The sequence below is a fragment of the Polypterus senegalus genome, chromosome 1, assembly GCF_016835505.1.
Source record: "Polypterus senegalus isolate Bchr_013 chromosome 1, ASM1683550v1, whole genome shotgun sequence".
Classification (NCBI taxonomy): Eukaryota; Metazoa; Chordata; class Cladistia; order Polypteriformes; family Polypteridae; genus Polypterus; species Polypterus senegalus.
The window spans coordinates 73,421,268-73,448,932 of NC_053154.1; the positions used below are offsets into that span (position 1 = coordinate 73,421,268).

The following is a 27,665-nucleotide window of genomic DNA, read 5'->3' on the forward strand; positions in this document are numbered from 1 at the left end:
CTGTAGTTTTTATATTTTACTTTTTCAGTAATTACACAGTAACATACATGATTTAAGCATTTCTATTTCAGAACACTTTATCACGGTTGGTTTTATTATATTTCTGACAAAAACAAAAGTGAAAATGTCGCAGTATCTGTAAAGTGAAACGAAAGTAGGTTGTTAATATTATTTATAGTAGATGATTAAAATCCTAAGATTCGAAAGCTTCTTCCTTTCTTAAAGTAAAAGTTTATGGTGAATAAAGTGTTAGGCGGTCAGGATAGTAATCAACTACAAATCCCATATATCTTAGAAACTAAGATTTGCCGGAAGTGGAACTCCGTTTACCGGACATAAACCCTTAGGTTGTTAAAACTCTTTTCAGCATGTCATTTAAAAGAGAAGGAGATGATCTTAGTCAGCTAAATGTTCTCAAGGTAAGTAAATCATATTAAAATGATAATTCAATGATGTGTTATAAAACAAATCGAGTACTGTTAAGCTTTTTATTTATTGGGCGTGATATCGAGAGTGGTTGTGTTTTATAGGTTTTATGGTCCTTTGTATCAAAGAATTAGTGAACATACTTAAAACAGAGCGAAAACGTCAATTTATTCATCTTTTTTTGGTTAGGGCGAAAGCTTATTAAACATCCAAAATGAGAAAACCAATTCCAACATATGATAGTTTACGTATTCTAAAAATTAACAATTGATATTTGTTTCACAACTCAGTTTTTGGCAGTTAAACAAAAAACAGATGGAAGGAATAGGTTTAGCTTTCTGTCATGACATTTAAAAATAACTTTCGGACTTTAAATTTAATTAGAACATTAGAACAGTGCATTCCGTCTAACAAGCCCGTCCATCATATTCACCTAGAGGACAGGAGAGGAGAGGTTGGGAGCATGCGCTGAATAGCCAAAATAACACCAAGCCGTGATTTGAAGTTCGCTAAAGTCTTGCTCTCCATTCCACTACTAGGCAACTTGTTTCGTGTGTATGTTTATTTGTGTAAAATCTATTTTAATAAGTTTCCAGCTGTCTTGCACTGTGCCTACATTTAAACACGCCGTTTTTTTCACCTCTTAATATCCGTTTTCTTAAACTAAAAAGTTTCTGTTCCTTCAATCACTCCTCATACCTCTTAGTCTAGTGTGTTACATAACTAAAGTTTGGAGCCACCTTCTCCTCCCTACTTGACATCTACACTAGTAGGGTGATCAAGATGGCACGCAACATAATTAAAGATAATACTCCTCAACACACGCTTTTTTACGCTGATTCCCTTAGGGAGACGCTACAGGAGTGTGAAGTCACGCACCACAAGACTGACACACAGTTTTTTTCCACATGCAATCAGACTCCTCAACAATGATATAAGTTAAAGCCAATCAAAACCACAACACATTGCCTCATAAATGGTACTGACTGCTATGGTATATCATCAGGCACTGTGCCCTTATTTTGTAACCTTATAATTGTAATTGCTATTTGTTTTTATATATTTTTTTGTCTTTCTGTCTTTGTATATGAAGGTGAGCAAGCAAAGTAAGAATTTCATTACATAGTTTTAACATTTGTTTTTACCGTGTACAGTATATGACAATAAACTTCTTGTATCTTGTACATAACCAGTTACTCTTTAAATAAAATTCACCAACAAGAACACACATACAAGCTGAACCTGTTTTAGAAGAAATTTCCTGTACAGTATTAGAAAGTTAAATCCCATCCTGAGTATCACGTGTTCTTGAAACAAGCCACCAAGTCATACAGGTGCTGGTCATAAAATTAGAATATCATGACAAAGTTGATTTATTTCAGTAATTCCATTCAAAAAGTGAAACTTGTATATTAGATTAATTCATTACACACAGACTGATGTATTTCAAATGTTTATTTCTTTTAATTTTGATGATTATAACTGACAACTAATGAAAGTCCCAAATTCAGTATCTCGGAAAATTAGAATATGAATTAAGACCAATGCAAAAAAAGGATTTTTAGAAATGTTGGCCAACTGAAAGGTATGAACATGAAAAGTATGAGCACGTACAGCACTCAATATTTAGTTGGGGCTCCTTTGGCCTGGATTACTGCAGCAATGCAGCGTGGCATGGAGTCGATCAGTCTGTGGCACTGCTCAGGTGTTATGAGAGCCCATGTTGCTCTGATAGTGGCCTTCAGCTCTTCTGAATTGTTGGGTCTGGCGTATTGGATTTTCTTCTTCACAATACCCCATAGATTTTCTATGGGGTTAAGGTCAGGTGAGTTTGCTGGCCAATCAAGAACAGGGATACCATGGTCCTTAAACCAGGTACTGGTAGCTTTGGCACTGTGTGCAGGTGCCAGGTCCTGTTGGAAAATGAAATCTGCATCTCCATAAAGTTTGTCAGCAGCAGGAAGCATGAAGTGCTCTAAAACTTCCTGGTAGACGGCTGTGTTGACCTTGGACCTCAGAAAACACAATGGACCAACACCAGCAGATGACATGGCACCCCAAACCATCACTGACTGTGGAAACTTTACACTGGACCTCAAGCAACGTGGATTCTGTGCCTCTCCTCTCTTCCTCCAGACTCTGGGACCTTGATTTCCAAAGGAAATGCAAAATTTACTTTCATCAGAGAACATAACTTTGGACCACTCAGCAGCAGTCCAGTCCTGTTTGTCTTTAGCTCAGGCGAGATGCTTCTGATGCTGTCTCTTGTTCAAGAGTGGCTTGACACAAGGAATGCGACAGCTGAAACCCATGTTATACATACGTCTGTGCGTGGTGGTTCTTGAAGCACTGACTCCAGCTGCAGTCCACTCTTTGTGAATCTCCCTCACAGTTTTGAATGGGTTTTGTTTCACAATCCTCTCCAGGGTGCGGTTATCCCTATTGCTTGTACACTTTTTTTCTACCACATCTTGTCCTTCCCTTCGCCTCTCTATTAATGTGCTTGGACACAGAGCTCTGTGAACTGCCAGCCTCTTTAGCAATGACCTTTTGTGTCTTGCCCTCCTTGTGCAAGGTGTCAATGGTCGTCTTTTGGACAACTGTCAAGTCAGCAGTCTTCCCCATGATTGTGTAGCCTACAGAACTAGACTGAGAGACCATTTAAAGGCTTTTGCAGGCGTTTTGAGTAAATTAGCTGATTAGTGTGTGGCACCAGGTGTCTTCAATATTGAACCTTTTCACAATATTCTAATTTTCCGAGATACTGAATTTGGGACTTTCATTAGTTGTCAGTTATAATCATCAAAATTAAAAGAAATAAACATTTGAAATACATCAGTCTGTGTGTAATGAATGAATCTAATATACAAGTTTCACTTTTTGAATGGAATTACTGAAATAAATCAACTTTGTCATGATATTCTAATTTTATGACCAGCACCTGTATAGTGGTAATAATTCTTTGGGAACCTTAAAACTTGACAATAGTTTGCACACCATATGTGTATATGGGATGTAATTAGCTTGTTGAGCTGAGTAACTTTTTCTGTTTGTGTGTTTGTTCACAATCATAATCCATAGATCCAGTTCTTTTCTTTCTTTGACTCCTTGGTCCACTTTCTCCAAGTTCTTGGCTTCAGTCTTATTTTGGTTGGTCTTCTATTTATCATATTAGAGGCTGTAGCTCTTCTTCACTATTCTTTGCCAAAATTATTAGCAGCAGGACCCACAGTGATTGTAGTTACCTGTGTTACCCTTGTCATACTTCAGAGACTCTGTTTGTATCACTTCATATAGGAGGAGAAGGAGGAGGTTGGGAGCCTAGTTTTTTATTTTTTTTCTGTTAGTTGGAGATACTTAGCACACTTCTGGACAACAGGGTTCATCTGCACCTACAAACATTTCATCCTTGCTTGGTGATCTTCATGCCATGGTGATGCTTGAAAACTTCATCCTACATGCTTTACATGTTATTAATTGCAGGGGTGTTAGTTTTTTCTGTCTCATTAGGAGAGGACATGGAAGCATCATGCATCCTATTTATCAATGTAGGCGTGCACAACTCAAGGCTAGAAAACAACAGTTTGTATATTAAAATGATTATTGTGTTTTACATTTCATTATTAAAAGATTTCTTCTGTATATGCCAGATAGTCAGTTGTTCTGTGCTGTACCTCTGAAAATCTGTGAGAGAACTGAAGAGGGACTGGCTGCAAATGTCATAAAGCTTAACTTTTCAAAATCTGTCTGACAACCCTGCTTTATTTTCTTTCTCATGCCAAGAGAGCTTAGTTTCTTAAAGTTTTAGATGGTGATCGTGTCATGTTTCCACACTTTTTCTGCATTACCAGCTTTATTTGGGTTATGTATATTTTATTATCCTAAAGGGAAATGTGTCTGCAGAAAAAGAGAAAAAAAAAATCATAGGAAACAGAGATACAAGGAAAAACCCAAAATGTTACATATGACAATAATTGTTTTAGTCACTGCACACACCTACAAAATTTCTAAAAATAAAAATTAAATGAGTTCTTAAATTATTTGCTGTTTACCCTTTGGAAACTACTTTTGTTGCCTAATGGCAACAATGGAACATAGGAAAAAGAGGATAAAAACCCGAGTGTCCATCTTTTTAATTAGCTAATGATATAGATTGGAAAATTTGGCAAAGGGGTGCTGCAAACTAGTGTTTCGAAACCAGTTTGATCATTAGCATTCTTAACAGTTTTATCTAATGCATGGTTGAGTATTATCACAATACAATTATAAATGTAATTAATTTTTTTTTTTATTTTTATTGTCAGCATATCATAGCTCTTATAGGCTTCTCATATATTATGTTTACAGTTTTGTTCTTTTGTGAAAGCAAAGAAAAATAATCAAGTATTATTTTATTTTATTTTTTTTTTTTTAAGTTGCAGATAAATGTTTGACATAAATTCATTGGCTCCAAGTAAAAAAGTAGTGAAAATGCAAATTGCTTATGGTGAAGTTCCATGTAGTCTTCTGACATAAAGAGAGAATAAACATTAATTCCTCAGAAACAAAGGAACCAGTATTATTGATATTTTCTAAGTAGAGAAGAATACTCTGTCCATGTAAATAATTCATTTTTTAATTTAAAATTCACGTTTGGGAAACCTACCTGTCCAGTTGAAGATGCACTTGAAAAAACAAGACAGTACTATTTCTTGTTTCTTTTTAGTCTTTGTGTATATATGTAATAGGATGAATTTTGTGTAGCCAGTGCTTACTATGTTGCAGCTTCTCTACTACCTGATTACAAGGTCTACCTTTGTTATGGTGCACATTGATTGCATCTATACAAGCATATTTGACCTCTCATGATGGGTACTCTCTTGTCAAACACTCTGAGAATATGCAAACTTAATATGGAATCAAACATGTTTGAATGTAAAAGTGAACAATTCATATATAAAAGAAAAATCATCTGGTTTGTTAGTATTAAATGTGATTCCCCACATACAGGTCTCTTTAAAAGCTCATTATAATAAGTACTTATTTAATATTTTATTTAATACTGAATCTTTTTAATCCAATTTAGGCTCATAGGAAGCCAGAATACCATTTGTACTTCCTGAATACGGTTGTCACTCACAGTGTGCATTTACGTGGATCTCTATTTCAGTTTTCGAAATACCTGTCTTTTGGACACTTCAATCAGACTTTTAAAATTAAACTACTTTCTTCCGTTTTTTTCATATGCCAGTTAAACAGTTAACCACATCATATTAATGGCTGTTACATACTTCATCAAGTATCTGCTGGCTTGAAAAAAAGTAGTTATATTTACAGTTCAAATAAAAAAAATGACAGTGTTGTGATTCATCAAATAATTTTTGTTTTGCAATGGTGTGAATATGTTAAATTACACATGGCTGTTGTGTTGGAGTACTGCCTGCCTAAATGTTTGAATCTGCCGTAGGTGGCATGCAAAAGTAAGTACGAATAAGTGGACAAAAGATCTCCAATTCTCATATACTATATTACAAGATAAAATGTTTTGATCCTCATCACAAATGTTTGTATATATTCCATATCTGGTTTTGTAGCATAGAATGTGTGTCTTTTGTAAATTTCATATTTTTCTATATTTTAGTCCCAGTCCTTTTTTTTTTTTTTTTTGCTGCAGCATTATCCTCTCAGTTACCAACTGAAATATGAAATGCATACTATAAGGCTAACATTAACTCATTCTTTCTTTTTTGTTTTAGTATCTTTAATAAGGGTTAGCAAAACATAAGCAGATTAACTCTGGTATGCAGCCTTTTAGCATCTGTAATTATTGTGACATCTTAGCTTGTCTCTATCCTTTCATTAACAGTTTGTTTTAAATGAAATTCTTATTGTACAAGTTTCCCTTTGCTTTGAATTCTTACCTGTGTTTTTATTACTAGTTTATTGATTTTAAAGCTTCAGTTATGTTTGCTGTAAAGCAACACATTAATTTCTGTAAGCTTCAATTAAACTAATTTTTTTCTCTTTTTTTTTTTTTTTTAAATCTGATTATGCACAAAGAAACGAAGAGTTGCAGATCTCTTGTCTAATTACATACCTGAAGATGAAGCAGCACTGCTTAAAAATGGAAGGTTAAAATTTAGATTATTTATGTCATTATTGAAACATTGCTTCAGTGTTCTGTACTAGAGCTGTGTTACAGTGTTGTCTTTGAGATGTCATTTATTTATATGTGCATGTCCTGTCACCAAAAGGAGAGATTCACAACAGAGGTTTGTTTTTAAGTTGTCCAAAGAGAGATGGTCAAGTATGCTGATATTCTAATATTATTTATTAGGAACTAGTATATATTACCTTTGTGTTGATCTACATTAGTTTAAAAAGCAGTACTAAACTGTACTAATGCATATTATAGTCTAATTTGTAGTATATAATCTATGCATCAGGATATGTTACCTAATAAATGTTAGAGCCCTATTTGATTCTCAGCCATGAAAGGCCTTTTTGTGTCATTGTCTATATTTTATGAGATGCTAAACAAACAGAAGATGGATGGAGAGAGTAAAGTTTGCCCATAGCAAGTAAAACTTTAATTTGTACTTGACATTGCTTGAACAAATCTGCAAAGACTAGGTGTGGAAATTTCCAAATTCAAATGTGCAGACACTTGCAGGCTTATCTTCAGTTTAAATATATATCATTAATGAGAAGAATATGTAACCGTATGGGTCAGCATTTCTTTTTCTGTTACTCAGTTAAATTTTTGTTGAATATACTGTATAAGTAAGATGTCATCAAGTCAATGCATACAGTATATAACACAATATTGTTTTAGAAATATAAAAGCTTTCTTAAACTACATAAAGGTCTTTTATCAATCTTTTAAAAATACATTTTCTATTCGCTTGTGTGAGTTCTCGCATAAAAAGCGAAGTAAATCAAAACCAAACCATCCACATGGCACGAAAGGTTTACTATGATTTGATCTTTTGAGAGGAAACCACACCCAAGAGAAGAAAGTTTATTATGGAAGAAGACAAACGTTGAGATGGCTTTCACAGCTGGTCTCCTTTTAAAATGTTTGAATCTCCTCATATTGGTATCTTTATTTTATTTAAAAATGACACAAACTATTTTACAATGTGTGTGATATCGCAAGAAGTGGATCAGTACTCGACAGATGTCTTGTATGTTTAACTTTAGAACACAATTTCATGTGGAAAATGCATATATATTATGTTTATGAAGACATTACTTTGACTTGGAAAAATACCGAACGTATTCTTTAAATATATTTTGAGAGCATTGGAAAGCTTGCAAAGTGTTGGCTTTGATTGCTCTATTTAGTGTGCTATTTATTTCTTGTACTGTTGGAACACAAGGGCACAATTAAAAAATATTTTTTCTTGCAAAAGTTTGAAAATTGTATATTGAACAAGTTACCATTTAGGGTTGTTGATTGTAGTTTCCAGACATAGGTTAAATATTAACATTACCTTGGAAACTTTAGGTGGACAGGAATTTATAAATCATGTTGACTTGTGTTGTATGTTCTCATCAAATACACTTTGTTTAAATGCACAATAGTTTGCTACATTTTTTCATCATTTTACCTTGAATTTGCATGTTGTAAAGCTGCTTGAGAGTTCTTAAATTATTTATTTGTCTTGACAGGAGATGAAAGCTTCACAAATTTTACAAAAGCATAACAGTTGTTAGAATATGGTTTGCAGTGATATTTTTTAGTGTTTTAGGGTATTGTTCTTATAGTACTTTTTATTCTTTGCTGTTGACCCCAACATTTGTTTGCAAAAACCTGACCTACAGTGATATTAACTGTATGTGAATTCTTGATAGCTGCTGGGGTGCTGTTGCAAATCGGGACAAAAGAAACAACGTGACTAATCTCGGGCTTGCAGTGATTTAATTCAGAGCCCAGTAAAGAAACTTAGTAGCACTCCAAATGAAGTATAGTATATTTTTTGGTTTGAATCGGAGGTATACTGGGTGTCTGTTGCAAGGTAAGCTTTGGAAGTGGAAGTTAGTTAAATTAACAAACTGTTACACATAATTAACTTGAACATTTTAGCTGTTTTTTTTTGTCATTTATCTCTGCTGTTCTTGCTGAACAGTCTTGCTTGAGTGTGGGCTCAGTAAAGGAAATGACATTCAAAATATTTAATGAGGTTAGTTTTCCTGCAGTAAAGTTTAGGTTTGATTGTGCTGCTCAAAAAACAAGATAGTCAAGTTAATCAAGTGAAGAAAGAAATAATAAATGCCTTTTTTTTTATACACATGGAGATAAATAGGTTTAAATGGTGTTTATAATTGTGACTGTGTGTGTGTAGCGAACAATCAGTATTTATTTTATATTTCAGAAAATATATAATTTTATATTTTAAATTCAAAATTTTAGACTGAAACCATCAAATATGCAACAAGTAATGAACCTTTTCAAGATAGTCTGTAGCAACTTCTTCTGCCTTTTAATTTGTTATTCTGTCAGATTAATTTTTTTGCACATAATGTGTGATTAGGCTGCCAAAGTATTTACAATGGCTTCTTCACATCACCAGGCATCTGCACAGTATTCTGTCCAATGTTGTTTTTTTTTGTTATCTATGTCCATGTGGATTTCTTCTGGGGATGTATTGTTTAAATTCAGTTAATTAACAATGCTAATTTGGATCTGTGTGTTTATTTTTACACTACTGATGTGGATTTTATAGAAACTCTACCTGTTCACTGTCATCTCTTGGAGCCATTTTGTGGGATACATACCAAGTTTTTAGACCCAAAATGTGTCATATTATAGCATGCACTGTATCAGACTAAAAAAAAATCATAAATATGAGGTGTAGTACGGTGTTCTGTAATTTTCTTATAATCTATTAGTACTCTTACAGAAAGCTTTTCATAAATTCACAATATCTTTTTGATAAAGATGTATGTATCTTTGACACATTTTCCTTGCACACTTTTTCCTGGTCATAGTTGTGTGGCCACTGGAGCCTTTCCTAGTAGCAAATGTTAGTAGGAATGGCCCACTGATGAAACTTGTTTGTTACTTGGTGTATTGTACTTGTATGCTTTCAAATGTATGTGGTCAATTGTAGCTGTTGAAAAAATATGTGGGTATGCATTTTGAAGAACAGGTGTTGTGAGGGAAAAACAGTCTCTGTAAATTTGTTGTTTTCTCTGGATGTTTTGTTTCATTATGGTCCCTCTTTATGCACTTGTAAAAGTAACAACCTTTATTAACAAGAGCTTTTGCTATTGACTGTGATCTGGCATTAGAAAGTAGAGTTGTTTTTTGGGGACTTTACACTCTTTTATAGAGTATATTTTTTCATATTTTATGGTCTTGGTAATATAGCAGAAATAACATGAACTCTCTTCTGTATGTACATTCTTTCAGGTATACCTGTCTGGTATGTTCCTACAGACCAGTATTTGATACTGTGGATATGCTTACTGTTCACAGGACTGGCAAGAGACATTTAGCAGGTAAGGCAGTTTTATGCACATAAAACTGTTAATGTCTGAAAAGTAAAGAAAATTGGATTGTTTTATGTCTCAAAGACAGGATTCCACAGAGTCACAGAATTCCAAGCATGTAATGTCAGCTTTTCAGCTCAGAAATGTTCTTGACATAAATGATGTGGGGTAACAATAACTGGTCGTAATCCTCTGCTTCCTTACATCATACTTCTTCCAGTATGTGTATATGTTTATTGCTTTCTTTTTGGTAATGTTAATTTACATAAATTGTTGATTTAAATGTTTGTAGGTTTGAAACAGTTTTATGGTAAGAATCAACAACTGAAAAATGAAGTTGAAAAACGTCGCCACCAGGACTACGTTAAAGCTGAGGAAGAAGGAAGAAAAGTAATAATAGAATCGTTTTTAACTGATTTTGTTATATTACTTGTTTCATAGAAAACAGCATCACATGGTACTATACAAATGAATAAAAATACAATGCAAAGAAATTAAAAATAAACATTAGATTATTACATGCATACATTTTTAATCCTGCTCCATAGAGTTCATAGTTGTGGTGTGTATCTTGGCAGCATGGGACACAAGACTGGACCTAATTACGGTTGTACTGCACCACCATACCTCCCCAACTAAGTTTCAGGAGAATTTAAATACTTGATAATTTATAGAGAACTGGAAAGAGACTTAACATGTCCTTGGCATCAAGTGTGGATAGAATTTGATTAATGAAAACTTAATTTGAAACACAGTAAAGCATAATTGGCATCTTGTGCATGCGATTAAAAAAAAAGAAATCCTGAGACAGTATTTTTAAAGCAATTAACAAATAGATTTTCACACATGATTTGAATTCACTCTTGAATAGATGAATAGTCTCTGGCAGGCTTATTACATATTGTAACCAACTCTTTAAATCACATTAGTGAAACAAGAAAGTGGGAATGGCTTTTTTACTTCCTGTTTACCTATTCATATTTACTATTATTTATTTAGATCCATTTATATAAGATGTTAAAAATCTGGAACTGCTGAAACAGCCCTTCTCATTGGCATCCAACCCCATTATTATGGCATAATCTTGATCAAATTGTGGCCCAGTCTTTTTGTGCAGTGTATGCTTACTGAATGTGTTTGGTCAGGGTTACATGTAGATCTGGGCCAGCATATATTTTGAATGTTTTTATTATTTTTTTTTTTAAGTACTTGGTTTAATAAATTGGTTAAATAAATGCCTGAATGCAGAATATTTATTGATCCTTTTTTTTCCTTTAAGGTAGAGGCATGTCCTGCTCCTCTTTTAGCTCAAACACGACAGATAACCCACCATGCACTGCTTAAGTCGGCTCCATACAACAGCTGTCACAAGACGAACAGGTAATAAAATTTAAGGGAATCCAAAGTTACTTACAAAGCATACATAAACAGCAGTGTGTAAGATTGTTGAAATTAATGCAGTCAATTGATTAAAAAATAATGGACTGAAAATTAAATGCATTTCAACATGTTAACTACATTCAAATACAGTACATATTTAAGTGGTGCACTTAATTATGGCACACTTTACTCTGTCACAATTAATAACATATCAGCCAAATGATCTATTGCTTTTTACTATGACACACAATTTTTGTGTCCTCTTAAAATGCATTACAACAGTGCATTGCATTTTAATTTATGTTTATAGATTGGGTGTCATAACTAAAATGAAAGCAAACTTATTTTATTTCACCTAGTGGCTGCTCAGAGTGTATTGCTTTTCGATTCAAGATCATGCATTAATGATGTCCAAAATAACTGTAATCAGATAATCAATAAAGGTCAAAAGGTGGGGCACAGGGTGTCCATAGTTGGGGTAACAGATAGTTGAACATGTGAAAGCTGGTGATGTAAAAAATTTGATTATCTTCCATGTCAGACGATGGGGGGAAATGCATATAATATCTGGTTATCACTTAGGGTATGAATAGAAAGCTATGACACAACCAAGCTTGGTAACAATAATTCTTTCACTATATTCATTATTTAGTTAAACCCACTCTCTACCCTCCCCTCAAAATTTTAACCATACTGCTTAATTTAACATGTATGAAAAGTAGGTTTCAACAGACAAATCCAGAGTTGCACATTGCCTCTGAAAATCCCATTTGAGCAAAAAGATCTGTGTAGAAAAGAAAATCTTAATAAAATTTTTATATTGAATATGTAGTTAAAGAAGCTTGCTAATTATTTGTAGACAGCCTGGCATATACCACCCTTTATATTTATTTATTTATTTATTTATATATATATATATATATATATATATATATATATATATATATATATATATAATATAATATATATATAATATAACTGGCTAAATCTGACTATGTGAACTGTGTGTGTTTGTGTATGTTGTGTGCTTGTGTCCTCGTACGTTTCTCATACTCATCATGGCTGCTTGTGAAAGTGAAGTGATGATTACTCTGTGACTATTTTATATGTGTACTAATTTTTATAATTATATGTTTATATTCTACATGTTTGTGTATCTATAATTATAACTCAATTACATTGATCTATTTTTTAGTCTTCCTTAGTTCCTTAACATCTTTTCTTTTTTTGATTGCTCAAAGTGGTGGCTGTCCCGATCTGTGAGTTGGAAAATCTGGCAACATTAATGTAAGAAAACAACTTTAGACAGCTTAGCATAAGAATAAACTTTTTCAGCGAGATCTTAAGCATATTTTTGAAATTTTATTAATCACTCCACAGTCCACATTTACAAAACTTGTGCTTGCTGGAAGAATACAGGAATGTTTAGAAATGTACTGCCTGTTACCCTAACTTTTGATGCCCCTTGCCCCTCCTTTTGAAAACGATTGGTCATTTAGTTACATTCAGTTTTGGCGAAAAATGTGTGGTCTTGAATTGAAATGCAGTACATTCCAAACAGCCAATAAGTGAAATGGAATATGTTTGGTTTGTTTTATTGGCATGAATTAAAATGCAATTAACTTTTGTATTGTACAATATTTTAAACTGACATAAAAATTGCATGCCATGGTGAAAAGCAGTCGGCACAATTTTGGTACAATACAACCATTCCCAATTTAAATATAGAACTTGCAAATATATTGCATTTCAGTTTTGTTAACAATTTGGATTGTTTTATTTTGGTATTGATAATCTTCCATATACATTAAGTACACTTAGAAAGTAATTCATTAGGAAAAAAGAACTGGTAATCTTGTGAATTGAAATGAAATATGTAACATAAAATATTCTGTATTTTAAGATGGAAATGTTAATGTACAATTTTAAATAAACTGCAGTTAAAGCAAGATTGACAAATATAACATACTAGCCGAAGCCCGCCGTAGCATACGGTGGTGTAAGAATAGGAACGAAAACGATGAGAAAGGAATTCAGTATAACAAAGGCTTAGGAAACCACTGTCACAGTACAACAAAAATAGCAAGGAGCGAAACTAATGCCAATGGTCGACAGAGTACCTTCCTGTAGCAGGCTACGGAAAACATTGACATATATAGATAGACGCCGCATTCACTGTGTTGCCCAGTCGACACGATAAGTCAGCGCGTCTGCCCTATTGCGAGTGGTAAAAGTGCCATTTAAACTAATACAGGTAGACGTGGAAACCGGGTTTTCTGATGAAAAAACAATAACGTTTTAAACAGTATTGTTTACATACAACAGATTTTGGCGAATTATTTACATGCAACTATTTATATCCATTTATACACTAATAATGGCAATTATTATTAAATAATAATTATTATTATTTTTATTATTAAATAATTCCTACAGTATAAGTAACATTTCTCGGACTGCTATTTTCCATCTCTGAAACATTTCTAGACTTCGTCCTGTTCTTGCGCAACACAGTACTAAAGTATTGGTTAATGCCCGAGTCACCTCACGTATAGATTACTGTCATGGTATTCTGTCTGTCATCCCACAAAAACGTATCCATCGCTTACAATATATTCAAAATTCTGCTTCCAGGATAATAATCTGCTGTTCTAAATCCACTGAACATACTACAGCTATTCTTTCGCAACTTTACTGGTTCCCTGTTAACTACAGAATACAATACTAACTTAACATTTAAATCTTTCCACAACCTCACTGATCTCCTACAGACTGACACTCGTCTCGCTCACTCTGATTCTCATCTGCAGAATCTTTCTGTACCACACATCAAACCCTGTGCTATGGGAGCTCGAGCGTCTCTCATAGTACTCCTCTACTCGGGAATCCTCTTCTCTCTCATATACATCAGCTCAATTCAGCAACACATTTTAAAACTACCCACAAAACTTACCTTTTTATACTGGCATACCAATTGTGAATTTTGCACTGTTACTGCCAGTGATCTTTGTTTGTTTGCTAATTATTGCTGTTTGATCGAGAGCGACATTAGATGCGGAAATAGGATTAGAGATGGCGGGCAGGGCTCTATCGAGCGTATCTCATGATCTTAGAGTTGGCGGGCGTGGCTCTCTGTCTTGCTTGCGCTCACTGTCTTGCGTGCACTTAGTGAATTATATATATAGACTAGCAAAATACCCGCGCTTCGCAGCGGCTAAGTATTGCCTTAAAATTTTTATTAAGAAGAAAATTAAACCTTTTTAAACTGAGGGAAAATATACCAATAATTATTTGTTAAGGATCTCTTTGTATACCACATTGTGAGTTCCCCCTCCGGTTGTAATATGACCAAGCTGTGCGCTGAGCTTACTCTTGAGCATACAACGTACAGTTGGCCATGTGAACAGTAATCTTGTTTCAAATATCACAGCTTGGATTGTTGCTGTCATAATCGGTTTGAGTTTCATGGTTTGTTTCAATTACGACAGTATTTGTAGGACTTGTGTTGAAGAGACATTCGGCATCTGTCAAGCGTTGTAAGTATACAACCGGTTTCATCGATAACTTCACATCTAGCTTTTGAGAGTTTAAACATTCATAAACATCAAAGTGTCCACTACTGAAATCGTCACCTGTCAATCTAAGATGTTTAGGAGGCATTGGCGGTTGTTGAAAGGTGTAAAATATTTGGCCATTTCAGTACACTTGAAAGCGACAACCGAACAATTCAGCGGCAGCCATCAACTCGCATGCAGATGCATAGGTGAAGGGCTTAAGCATTTCACTCTTATAGTGCTCCTGTGTAGTATAATTATCTCTTGTACCGTCATCAGTCCACACCTTGAACCTGTCCCAGTCATTCAATACATAAGACACAATGTTCCTCTGGATATCAAGAGTGAGCCTGATATGGCCGTGCAATATGTAAGAAAGAGAATGGAAAAGGTAGGTGCCATCTCCGGGCATGGAAACCACTCGGTAAGTGACAGTTCTTTGATCGATGGTGATCACCTGGATAGACATGTTAATGGGGGTACGGTTGGAATGATAAAGGAAATGGGTACCTGAACAATGTAAAGTAAGTCTAAAATACCTACACAATAACTATAATCGTAATAAATGAACAATAAAACAGCGTAGAAGCCATGGATTAAATAAAAAGGCTGTAGTTATCAGCAGGGAGACTTGAATCCCGTGGCGAAGCAAGGAAGGGAATGTAGAGACTGGAGCGACGGCTGCCTGCCTATATAAGGCCGTCCAACAACGTAAGAGGCGTTGGGATGGGGGACCCAACGCCGCCTCACACGGTGACCGAGCTGCAGGCTATGGACGTATATATGTACGTAAGTAGGATTCAGTTAGCGTTGGGAACCCGCGTACCAAATTTCTTGGAAGATGGGCCCATAAGTAACAAAGACTGTTGAAAAGTTCATTATGGTGACCGACAGTGGCATCATACCACCGAAATAAGTACCAAATTTCAGCCTTCTACCTACACGGGAAGTTGGAGAATTAGTGATGTTGGAAAGTTCAATATGGCGGCTGACAGTGGGGTCATACCACCGAAATAAGTACGTACATTGGTTTCGGTTAGTGCAGGGAAGCCGCCTACAAAAATTTCGTGAAGATGGGGCCATGAATAAGAAAGTTCAACATGGCGGACGTTGTTGACCGTTACGCGTAGAATTTCGAAATGAAACCTGCTTAACTTTTGTAAGTAAGCTGTAAGGAATAAGCCTGCCAAATTTCAGCCTTCTACCTACACGGGGAGTTGGAGAATTAGTGATGAGTGAGTGAGGGCTTTGCCTTTTATTAGTATAGATGAAAGGACAAATGACTGGATTAATCTTAGTGTGTTCATTAGTTGTTTTATGACATTTTTGTGCAAACCTAATGTGCATAACAATTTTTTTCAAGTGTAACAGACTATGTCTCTCATAATAAATTCTACCATGAGTATTCTGAGTATTTATCCCCTATCTATGTTAGGGTCCTGTGGACACAGGGTTGACCCTAGCAGCATTTTAAACAAGGCAGGATTCAACCCATAAGAAATGTCTTTATATTGCAGAATTTAGACACACACAGATTCATACTTACTCAAGTGTAGGCCAAGTAAAGTTGTCAGTTAATCCAATTTGCATATATTTGGGATGTGGGTAAAAAATTGCAGTACCTACAGGAAAACTGTAGCTCCATTCTTTTAGTATATTTATAAATCTAAAAGGTCTTAATATATTTATTACAAAACCTAAAATGTCTGTTTAAATTCTGGGTATGTTGAAGGTAGTTTGATTTAAAGCAACACAAAAGAATCTGTCCAAAGAAAACTGCAGTAATTTATTTTAAAACGTTTTGTTGCAGGCCTAATGTCAGCCCCTCCCAATCTGGAGTAGAAAGCACATCAGCTGTTACCACCAGGCCTTTGCCATCTTTTTCTGTAGTGGAGATGACTTCCTGCATTAATACCATTCCAGAAACACTACTTCCTGAAGACCGCAAGAGTCGACCAGGTATTGTTCTTGTTGTTAGTGTAATCAAATGTAAAACAAGCATATACTATATTAAACAAAGGCAAATTGAGAGAGAGAGAGAGAGAGTTGGTGAAATACAGAGTACGCGACACGTGTTTCGCCCTAATTATGGGCTCATCAGGCGTACACACTCACTGCAACCCCACACAATGCCCCCCACCCCCATGTAATCAGACGTCAGCGCTAGAGGTGAAGCCTCTTGCATTGCGCCACGGTGTGTAGTTCGTTTATTTGACAGTATGTAGATCAGGGTAGTTACATTCATGGCATTCGTAGTCTGAATCACAATCTGATTGTATGGGTGGTTACCTACCAGGTAACGCTTGTGGTTGGTCTGTAACCACCCATAAAATCAGATTGTGATTCAGACTATGAATGCCATGAAAATAAATAAATAAATATATGCAGTAATCCCTCCTCGATTGCAGGGGTTGTGTTCCAGAACCTCCCGCGATAGATGAAAATCCATGAAGTGGAAACCATATGTTTGTATGGTTATTTTTATATATTTTAATCCCTTATAAACTCTCCCACACTGCTAACATTATTAGAGCCCTCTAGACATGAAATAACACCCTTTAGTCAAAAGTTTAAACTGTGCTCCATGACAAGACAGATGACAGTTCTTTCTCACAATTAAAAGAATGCAAACATATCTTCTCTTCAAAGGAGCGCCGTCAGGAGCAGAGAATGTCAGAGAGAGTGAGAGAGACAGAGAAAAGCAAACAATCAAAAATCAATACGTGCTTTCGGGCTTTCAAGTATGCGAAGCACTGTGCCAGAAGCATATCGTATATCATTGAGGAATTTTATTTAATACGTAATACGTGCTCTGATTGGGTAGCTTCTCAGCCATCCGCCAATAGCGTCTCTTGTATGAAATCAACTGGGCAAACCAACTGAGGAAGCATGTACCATAAATTAAAAGACACATTGTCCGCAGAAATCCGTGAACCAGGGAAAAATCCGTGATATATATTTAGACATGCTTAGATTTAAAATCCGCGATGGAGTGAAGCTGCTAAAGTCGAAGCGCGATCTAGCGAGGGATCACTGTACGTACATTACAGAAAAAAATGAAACAGTATGACAGCCTGTAATTATGAGAAGCATTTTATTTTCTTTTATGCCATATGTATTATGGAGAAATAGTTTTGTACATATTGTATTAGTTAAAGTATGTATTTTAAGGACATTTTATTTATTTTAGCATTTTATGGTCACTGAACAATACGCCTACAGAGTTTAATTTTGTTAATAAAAATGAGAAGTTAACACCTGTGGTAGTTTAATTATAAAAATACACTTTTTAATATAGGACATAAGTAGGGCCCATGATTTACCACGGCAAGAAATCGTAAATTCCACGGCATGTTTTTTTAAATTCCCGCGGCGCGGCAAATGCAGTACCAGAACTCCATAAGACTTAATTCGTAACCCAAGCAAAATGATTACTTCACGAGATGCTATGTCCAGATAAGCTTGGCATTCATCTGCTGCAGCCATCATTGTTGGCACTGATTGTGCATGATCAGCAAAATTCTTCAATAAGAGTGGTAGCTGTCGTGGATCAAATATTCTCACAGATCTGAAAAGGTCTATTGCCGGCTGTTTGGTTTGCACAAAATATTCTTCAAGTTTAGCAGCAGCATTGTGCTTTGCATCTTCACAGCTGCTGGTTGCAATTGGAAATCTGGACGATTTCAGGCGAGACAGTAAGTCGGACACTTTGTTGTAGACATCGACAGCCACGAATGACTGTGCCTCAAAAGAAGTCAGAGTGTTCATAATTGGCTGGCAGTGCACAGATACAAATTCAAGTTCATCTCTCAGCTCGTTAAGTTTATCAGTACTTTGCAGCAATGTCAACAGCTTCTTTAACTGGACTGTAGCTCCACTGTGTTCGATTTCAGTAGCAACAAACGAGATATTAACGAGATGATGCAATAGGCTAAAGAAAGAACTTAAAGAAGTAATCAAAACTAATCATACTACAGTTTTTCTCAAATGCTAAAACACATTTCACAAACGTTTCCTCCATGTTCTCCAATGTCTAAACACAACACCCTTTTCTAAAGCTACATAAACACAACCACACCTTCTCACTTCAAAACTCAAACTTTCATACCAAAAGAGCAGCTCGAAGCTTTCAAAAATGTAAACACTATACACATCATTACACACTACAGCAAAACAATTGAAAACACAATGCTCAATTTGTGAGAAGGTCCTTTGTTTCATAACTGCCAATGCATATTTTTAGAAACTTTACAGTAACGGATCTTCTTAGATCTCTGCAGAGGATTAGGCACTTAGATTTGTGATTTCATATGAAGAGTATAAATCTATAGAAAATTCTGCATGTACACTACTGTAACACAACTCAATGCAAAAACAGAATCTATTGCACACAACAGTACTCTTGAAAACATGATCAGCGTGTGAAGTTTTTTTTATTTACTTTATTCACACCACACACACACACCACAATCACTGTGTGGCATCATGTCGCTGAGCTGCATCGGGCCACATCACCTCATCCACATCGCAGGCTATATTGTCTCTTGCCAGGCACAGCGGGAAAAACGCCCTGGAATGGCGAATCCATCCTTGGAAAGCCTCCACTGGGATGTCAACACAGGCCAGCTCCATTGCCCTTAGGAGGTTCTCTCTAGTGTATGGTTGTCTGTCATAAACCTTCCATCTCCACAATGAGAAGAACTCCTCTATAGGGTTCAAGAAAGGGGAGTAGGGTGGCAGACAGACGTTTAAAAAGTGGTTACTGTTGGTGGTGAACTACTCTCTGATTTGGTTTGTTCTGTGGAAGCGGACATTGTCCCAAATGATCACATAAATGTGATGTGCGGGCCCAGGATGGTGGTGTTGGCGGTCCAGGAGGATGTCTTTTAGCTCCTCTAGGAAGGTGAGGAGATGTTGGGTGTTGTAAGACACAAGGACAGCATGCCGGTGGACAAGCCCCTCCGAACCCATGGCCGCACAAAGAGTAATATCCCCGTTGGCCAGGAACCTCAGTGATGGCTCTTTGGCCAATGATGTTACGGCCTCTTTGCCTTCGTTTCTGCAGGTTGAAGCCAGCCTCATCCAGGAAGAGGTACTCATGAGGTCTGGCCATCGCGTCCAACTGTAATATCCTCTGTGAAAATGTGAAAGTGCACAGGTGTTCAGAACAACAGTCAATCAGGTAGCACAGTATTGTCCAGAAGTAATGTAGGCCACTGAGCAACACAGTATGTCCACTAACTGTACTGTGAACATGGATGTATACTTACTTGCACATACTCGTAACGTAGGTCTTTGTGTCACGCAGAGTTGCGCTCAAAGGGAACCCTATAGACCTGTTTCATCCACATCTTTTGGTGACGGAGAACTCGGCCTATTGTGGCCAAGCTGACATCATCAATGCTCTCAAAGTTGACATTATCGGCAATGACTTTGTCTCTGATCTCCCGAGTCTGATGAGGTTGTTCTCACGAACCATATCCACAATGAGGGTTTCTTGTGCCGCTGTAAATATGGCAACCCTCCCACCTCTATGTGGCATTCTTTCAACTCTAAAGAAAGAAACATGTGTTGTCAATTGACATGTTTTACAATAACAACTGATTTGAAACCAATAACTGTATTGTGACAAAGAAAGCAATAAAGTACAATACCTGTTGTGTTGTCTGAATGCCCTGATAATGGTGGCCACGGTGAACCTACTCAGGTTTGGACGGACTCTTAGTTCTGCTTCAGCCATTGTCATGCCATGGACAATGACATGGTCAATGACTGTTGCTCGCATCTCGTCCATAATGATGGTGCAAGGTTGTCTTGCTCTCCCTCCTGGACCTTCTCCTCTCCCTTGTTGGCCTCCACCTCTTCCTCATTGGCCTGCTCCTCTTCCTCCTCTGATTTGAACTCCTCTTCCTCGTTGGCCTGCTCCTCTTCCTCCTCTGATTTGAACCCCTCTTCCTCGTTGGCCTGCTGCTCTTCTCCCTCCTCTGACTCGAATTCCTCTTCCCCTGACTCTGCCTTCATCCATTGTGTTTGTTTGGAATCTTCAGCAAACTGTGCACTCTGAACTTGCTTTTATACATGTGGTCACAGCATTAGCAACAAGTGTCTTCAATTTTGAGTCATTGTGTGTAATGAATGACGCCAGGTGTGTTCATTGTGTTCAAATATTGTTGACTGTGGCAAGCATTTTGCATCACATGAGCTTTCATTTGAGAATATGAGCAGAGTTCTTTTGCAACTTGTGTTTTAGCAAGGAAGAATGTGTTTAGATTTATGAGAATGGAGGATTGTGTTTTGTGAATTGTGTCTTCATGTGAAATGTGTTTATGATATTGGAAAATGATGGCTAGATTTAGTAAATGTGTTTAGACAACTGGTCATTTGGTTTACAGGACTGGCTTTTGTGTTTTAGCGTTTGAGAAAAACTGTGCCTCAAATGATGAGATTTCATTCAGATTTGATATTTTCCGCGGCAGTTTATTTAATTCTGCGGCGTGGCGTTTTACAGCTGCAAAACCCTAAATTCCGTGGTGGTAAATCGTGGGCCCTAGACATAAGGCTTCTGTGCATCTAGGTATGCAGGAGCGTAGTGTAAAAAATTTTTTAAAAGAAATAAAGGGAAAAAAAATTTGTATCAGAATTGGCCAATCAAGTAGCATGAAAATGTGTGATTGGTATTGGCCTTAAAAACCTGATCAGAGCATCCCTTATTTGAAATAGTTGCTGTATGTAACTTGCACATTCTACCTATGTCTGACTGCCTTTTCTCTACAGATTTCTTTTTTAATGCCAACGACACTTGAGATGGATTAGGTTAATTAGCAACTTTAAGTGAACCATGTAATGTTGTGTGTGTTTTTCAGAGTGTCTTTTGGTGAACATAGAGAGTTTTTATGTGTATTGTTTTCATACTTAAATGTATAACCTGAATATATCAACCACAATATACTTTAATAGTTTATGCTATAATATATATTATACTATTTTTTACAGTTTAATTAGTCATGTTTATTATTCAAGTTTCATGACGTAGAGTTTGAGATATTTGGACATTTCTAATTTACATATCTGTTAAATTGAGGATTTTGTAAATTGTAGTTTTAGGTATATTATGATAATTATTTTTTATTGAACTGTACAGCTACACAAAAGAAACCAGTTTCCCATAAAAGGAAAGATAATGTTCGGAAAGTATCCGCTGTTTCAGTGCATACAAACAAGGAAAAGGAGGAAGAACAACGCAAAAGGCTTGAACACTATCTTACATTAAAAAGGTACCCAGTTAATTATTTTTTCAATACAGAGAAACAGACTCTCAATGTAATAATTTGGGCTATGGGACAAATATTTAACCTGGAAATGTAATGAATATATAGAAGTCAGGACAGCTTGTATTTTTTTTTTTTTTGCTTCATTAAAAACGTTAATAATAAAATCATCCTTCACTCCAGATAGCTTACTCTAGCACTGAAGTTAAAAGTTTGTGCCAACTGTGTGAGTAGTTACATACCAAAGAATGAGACATGGCTAATTAAAAAACGAACACAAATGATGTTCCACGTAATTTATCAGCTTTCCCTTCATGAATGCAGATTCAAGAAAATGGAATGGTATGTCAAAAAAAGACATTCTGCAGTGTTTTGGACGTGTGATGTGAAAAGAAGACAGTGACTGAGTGAAGAGGGGCAGAGTAAATTTGTGAATCAGGTTGCAGATCAATTTAATCTCATTTATTGTAGAGTGATTTTTGTCAGTCAAATGAAGTTTGGGGTGGTCCTGGAAAAGAACTGATACTCAAACAAACCAACATGTACAAATCCTGTATAATAATGTATTATCATAAAAATTGACTATTAAAAACATGCCTGCAAATACAGAGGATAGTGTTTACCTATTCTAGCTATTTTGTATAATGGCCCACTATATCAACATACATGCTAATCAAACTTAACGAGCAAAAATGTGACCTTCAAATTCGCAAACTTATCATTGAGATTGTTTGTTTATTGTGTAATTTCATGTGGTTTATGGAGTTAAGTAGGTTAGTGACAGAGTGTTTTTATGGTGATGTTTTTTTAGTATTGAATTCAATAATATTGCCAGTTTAAAACCATTAGCTCAGTGACCATAATGATGAAATATGACATAACCTTTTATAAATAACATTTTATTTAAACCATGTATTTTAGTTCAGCCTGTATGTTTCAGTATTCTATTATTCTTTTTAATATTTTAAAATAACCAAATAACAAAACATGATCACAGTGTCAACAAAAACACATTGGAAATAGAAGAGTAGATGTTTAAGAATTCCCTGGAGTATTTATCTGTGAAAAGAAATGTAGAAGTTTAAATAAGAGTCGGTTATACATGCATGCCAAAAGTAGGCTTGTCAATTCACAAAAACCCAGCCCTGTCAGAATAATAAAACTTACGAAGGAAACCTTTACCATTAGTAATATAACTTGATCTAATTATATAACTGCAACAATAAAAATTGCTTTTGGTTTTAAAAATTGCTAATGGTTTTACCTAAAGAAAACAATTATTACATTATTTACAGCTTAGTGATATGTATTGCAATGTATTTTGTATTACCGCACATAATTTTGGAGCAGAACTGTTAGTACAAGATTACACAAGTACTCCAAGAACATTTATTTTTTAAATTTTATGATAAATGTTAATATTAGGAGTTGAGATGAGAAGTAGCTCAGTACTGTAAGATCTCATTTCTTACTTTTCGTCAGAGTGCTTTCAAGCAATATTAGATGCTTCCTTTAACATATTTTGCATTTGCTGACTTAGACCTTTTAATTTTTATTTTGCATGTTAATGTCATCAGCCTATGATTGCACTGTGATATTTCCAAATGCAGCATAAACAGATCAAGTCCCATTATAATGAAACCAAAATAAAATATTCTCGGCAAGTTACAAATGTCTTACTTGTAGTAGTTTCTTGCATTTTTTGACTGTGTGGGTTTTTTAAATTAGTAAAAGATTTGTATTGTTCCTTTTCAAAATGATAATAATACTAGTAACTTTGCCAGATTCAGCTTTCCATAGGGAGATGCCAAAAATTAAAACCATGTCAACTGTAAAGTTGTACTCGAATTTATGTCTATCCCTCCAAAAATGATCTAACTTCCTTAATTCCATTTTTCCAGTTTTATGATTACTGTAATATTGAGTGGAGTGCAGGGCAGGGTACTCACTGATACAGAATCAAATTTGAGGTGCACATCTTTTGTGTTTAATTTGTAAAAAGTTAACATCCTTTAAAGTTCTCATTTAAAGTAAGCAATTCAAAGTGTGAAAACAGGCTTAAAGGTTTTTGTTGTGTTTCTTTAATACAACAATGGGTTATTAAACAAATCTTTACATACATAAAAGTTTTGTGAGCATTTTTTGTGGAATAAAATCTTGTATTGTTAGCATACAAAAATTTCCACCCTTGTTTTGCAATATAAGATATAAAGGCAAATATGGTTGGCCTGTTTGGCTTTACTTTTTTCAGTGATAACACATAAATTGTTGGTGTATAACATAAAAGTTCTCAAAGAAAGCTTTTGTTGTTAAAGATTTATCTGTTTGACTCCATGCCTCAGACTTGTGGATGAGATCAGCACATTAAAATTTTGACTCCAGTTTCTGTTTTTCCAAGCCTGAGAGCTTTAGTTGCATTGGCATATAATACATTTTTGGTTTTAAATTCACTTGCTTAATAAATACAGACACATTTTTTTTTTTTTTTTTATGTTTTCTGCAATTTAATTTTAGGCTAGCATAAAGAATGGCTTAAGGGAAAAACAGGTAAATGTTATTCTCACCCTGGTTAAAAAAAAGAGATAATGTTCTGGTTGTTTAACATTTATCAGCTGTGTGTCAGAAAAGAAAACCACACGTTATATACTACATAGAGGAAGGGAAGGAGAGAACAAAGCCACCATCCTTCCTTACCCTCCCGAATTCCCTTTTGAGACGCATAGTTGCTAAAGGTTTTACAGCTGAACCATTGTGTCTGTGACTTTCCTTTCTGCATTTTTCTAGGTAAAAACTGTTAATTCTTTTTTTTTTTTTTTTTTTTTTTGAATCGCAAAGTGGCACAGTCCTGCAGTATACTGTTTATGAATGAAAATGCTAGTATTAATGTCATCTTATCATTTTCACTCTGGTTGTCATTGGGTGAGGTCACAATAGCAAAACAATGAATTGCCCTGACCAGGTCGCCCTAACATCAGTGATTTCTTCCAACTCCTCCTTCAGAATTTCAAGGCATTCCTAGGTCAGCTTAGATAGAGAGACATATATAATTCTTTGTCTGCTCCCAAGGTTTCTCTTCTTAAACAGCTCTAATGGGAGGTCCTAAGAGAGTTTTCTCATTACATGCCCGACCCACCACAAGTGACTGGTTATTCTCACTTCAGGGAAGCAGTATATCTACTCCAAGGTCCTCAAGTAGTGCTGGGATCATGACCCTATCCCTATCACACAGACCACTTGTATTTGCAATTTCATTATTTTAGTTGTTACCCAAGGTCTATGAGCATTGGTTTGGATAGGGACATAGAATGATCATAAAATCAAAAGTGCTGCTGCTGTCCAATTTGCTGCTCGATTCTTTGATCACCTCTTCCCTGCTTGTGGACATGACTCCTCAATTTGGGACAGCCACTTGCTTCACACCTAAAGAGAACAAGGCACTGTTTTCCTGTAGCTGACCATAACCTAAGATTTGGAAGTGCAGATTGTCATTCCTTCTGTATCACACTTGAGTGTGAATTGATATAACCCATTCTGGAGATCACTGTCTGTTGAGGCCAAGAGGATGATATTATGTTCCAATAGCAGAGAAGCCCTTCTTAGGTTTACATACTGGATACTTTCTAGTCATTGGCTGTTCCTTGGTATCCTGTCCCTGAAAATCTTGGAACAGGAGTGGGGACTAGATACCCTTTTGGTACAGTCTAATGCCTGCATTGAATGGACTCTTACTTAACAACAATTATGTGAACACTGCTCTTGCTTTGCAAATTCAGGGACCAAATAGCACTCTGCAGCTACCTAGGAGTCTTCCAGTAATTGTGCATTCAGTTTTGTGAGATATTAGGTTTACTACATTTTTGATTTTTGGAATTTACAAATACTGAAGCAAAATAAAAAAAAAAATGAAATTCAGAAAACCTTAACATTAAACTTAAAAAATTGGTTGTTTGCTTAGCTATTATCTGTGCTTCACTTAACCTGCTCAGCTTTAAATTTAATATCAATACTCCGTGCAGCTATTGTGTTCATAAGAATTACTTCAGAACCCTTTAGTGCAAGGGTGTTGTACCATGTTATCTATTATGGATGTGGTGAAAAGTCTATTGAAATTGAAGCAATTTCAAAGGGTTCAGAAGTCAAGCAAAATGACACCTTTTATAGGCTAACTAGAAAGATTACAATCTTGTCTGAAGAAGGGACCTGAGTTGCCTTGCATATTGTAATCTTTCTAGTTAGCCAATAAAAGGTGTCGTTTTGCTTGACTTCTGAACCCTTTGAAATTGCTTCAATTTTTTTATGTCCAACACCTTGTGACTGACTGGTATGAGAAAGCCACCACATATGATGTACCATTCGTCTTGATCGCTGGTTATGCAAGATGTCAGGCTTTTTGGGGTGGCATCCTATTTTTGGCCCTGTACACCCAAAAGCCCCCAATTCTTAGCCCATTTTGGACCATACTGTACAGGAAATTACACCCTTATGATAAAAAGTAAACCAATATGTGTCCTTTGCAAAAGTGATTAGAAGGATTTGAGGTTGTACATGCAACATCAGCCAACCTAAGGGGTTCACCCCCAAATGGGATACAATGGGTCAAAGTTACCCCTTTTCACAAAACTTCAAAAAGTAAGGATCAGTTTCATAGGCTGTCATTTTATGCTATTTCAAGGTTGCTAATTAAGAATATGATATTTTTGATATTTGATTCTTTACCGGTGGTCCTAACCCTTTAACAGCCACTCCCAGAAGGTTAAAAATTACAATTCTTTTCAATTTAAACACATGGGGAATCATTTTAGACTATTTCAAGATCAGTAATTATGAATATGATGTTATTTTTGATCCTTTACTTGAGAATCTACCTCTCTAGGGATCTCTATCAAAGGGTGAAAAATGACAAATTTCTATTTCTTTTGCGAATACTCACATTTTAAACCTTTGAATTGTAGCCGCATGTAAATATCTAAAATACTGGACAGAACTATCCTTGTTTATTATGTACTTCTACCTAAACCATCACATTTCTGACAAACACTCTGAATTAGGGCAGTGTAGATATTCAGTATCTGAATCCTGCTCATATTAAAGCATGAACTCATGATACTAAAATTATTTTACAGTGGACATTTTTTATTGGCCGATTTGTGTTGAATGAAAAAGAAAATATTCAGACAGTCAAGTGGGTGCTTTTCTCCACTAGATGTCACTGTGGGCTGTAGTGTCTTGAGTAACGGCGGTTTTCTACCATCCACTAGTGTGTTACACCACTCTGACTTCATCTGTGTTTCCTATTTACAGTTCTGGCTGGATTCAAGACAGGAGTGGCAACTGGATAAAGGATGAGAATGTGGAATTTGACTCAGATGAAGAAGTACCACCATCTCTCTCCATGTTGTGATCTCATGGAAATCTATTTTTTTTAAATGCACTGAAGAATTATTGCATATACGGTGTATGTACTGACTGTTTTCATTTGGCATGTCCTGATGCATTTTCTGATCAAACTGTAAATACATATGTATATTTCTAAATACAACTATATTTATGCACAAATTAA

General features: G+C 35.6%; 1 protein-coding gene across 2 annotated transcripts; it reads left to right on the forward strand.

Annotated features, from left to right (window-relative positions):
- The first annotated feature begins 314 nt into the window (after positions 1–314).
- Positions 315–27,665, forward strand: scnm1 (sodium channel modifier 1). 2 transcript variants are annotated; one of them, XM_039750721.1, is made up of 8 exons: positions 315–419; positions 6,466–6,536; positions 9,824–9,912; positions 10,196–10,293; positions 11,183–11,283; positions 16,648–16,796; positions 21,979–22,111; positions 22,430–22,761. In XM_039750721.1, exons 1-8 carry the CDS (start codon positions 369–371, stop codon positions 22,506–22,508), a joined length of 771 nt encoding a protein of 256 aa, XP_039606655.1. In that variant the 5' UTR covers positions 315–368; the 3' UTR covers positions 22,509–22,761. The 2 variants fall into 2 exon arrangements, with proteins under 2 accessions (XP_039606655.1, XP_039606645.1); XM_039750711.1 differs by lacking the exon at positions 22,430–22,761 and adding an exon at positions 27,407–27,665 and having other exon boundaries at positions 316–419.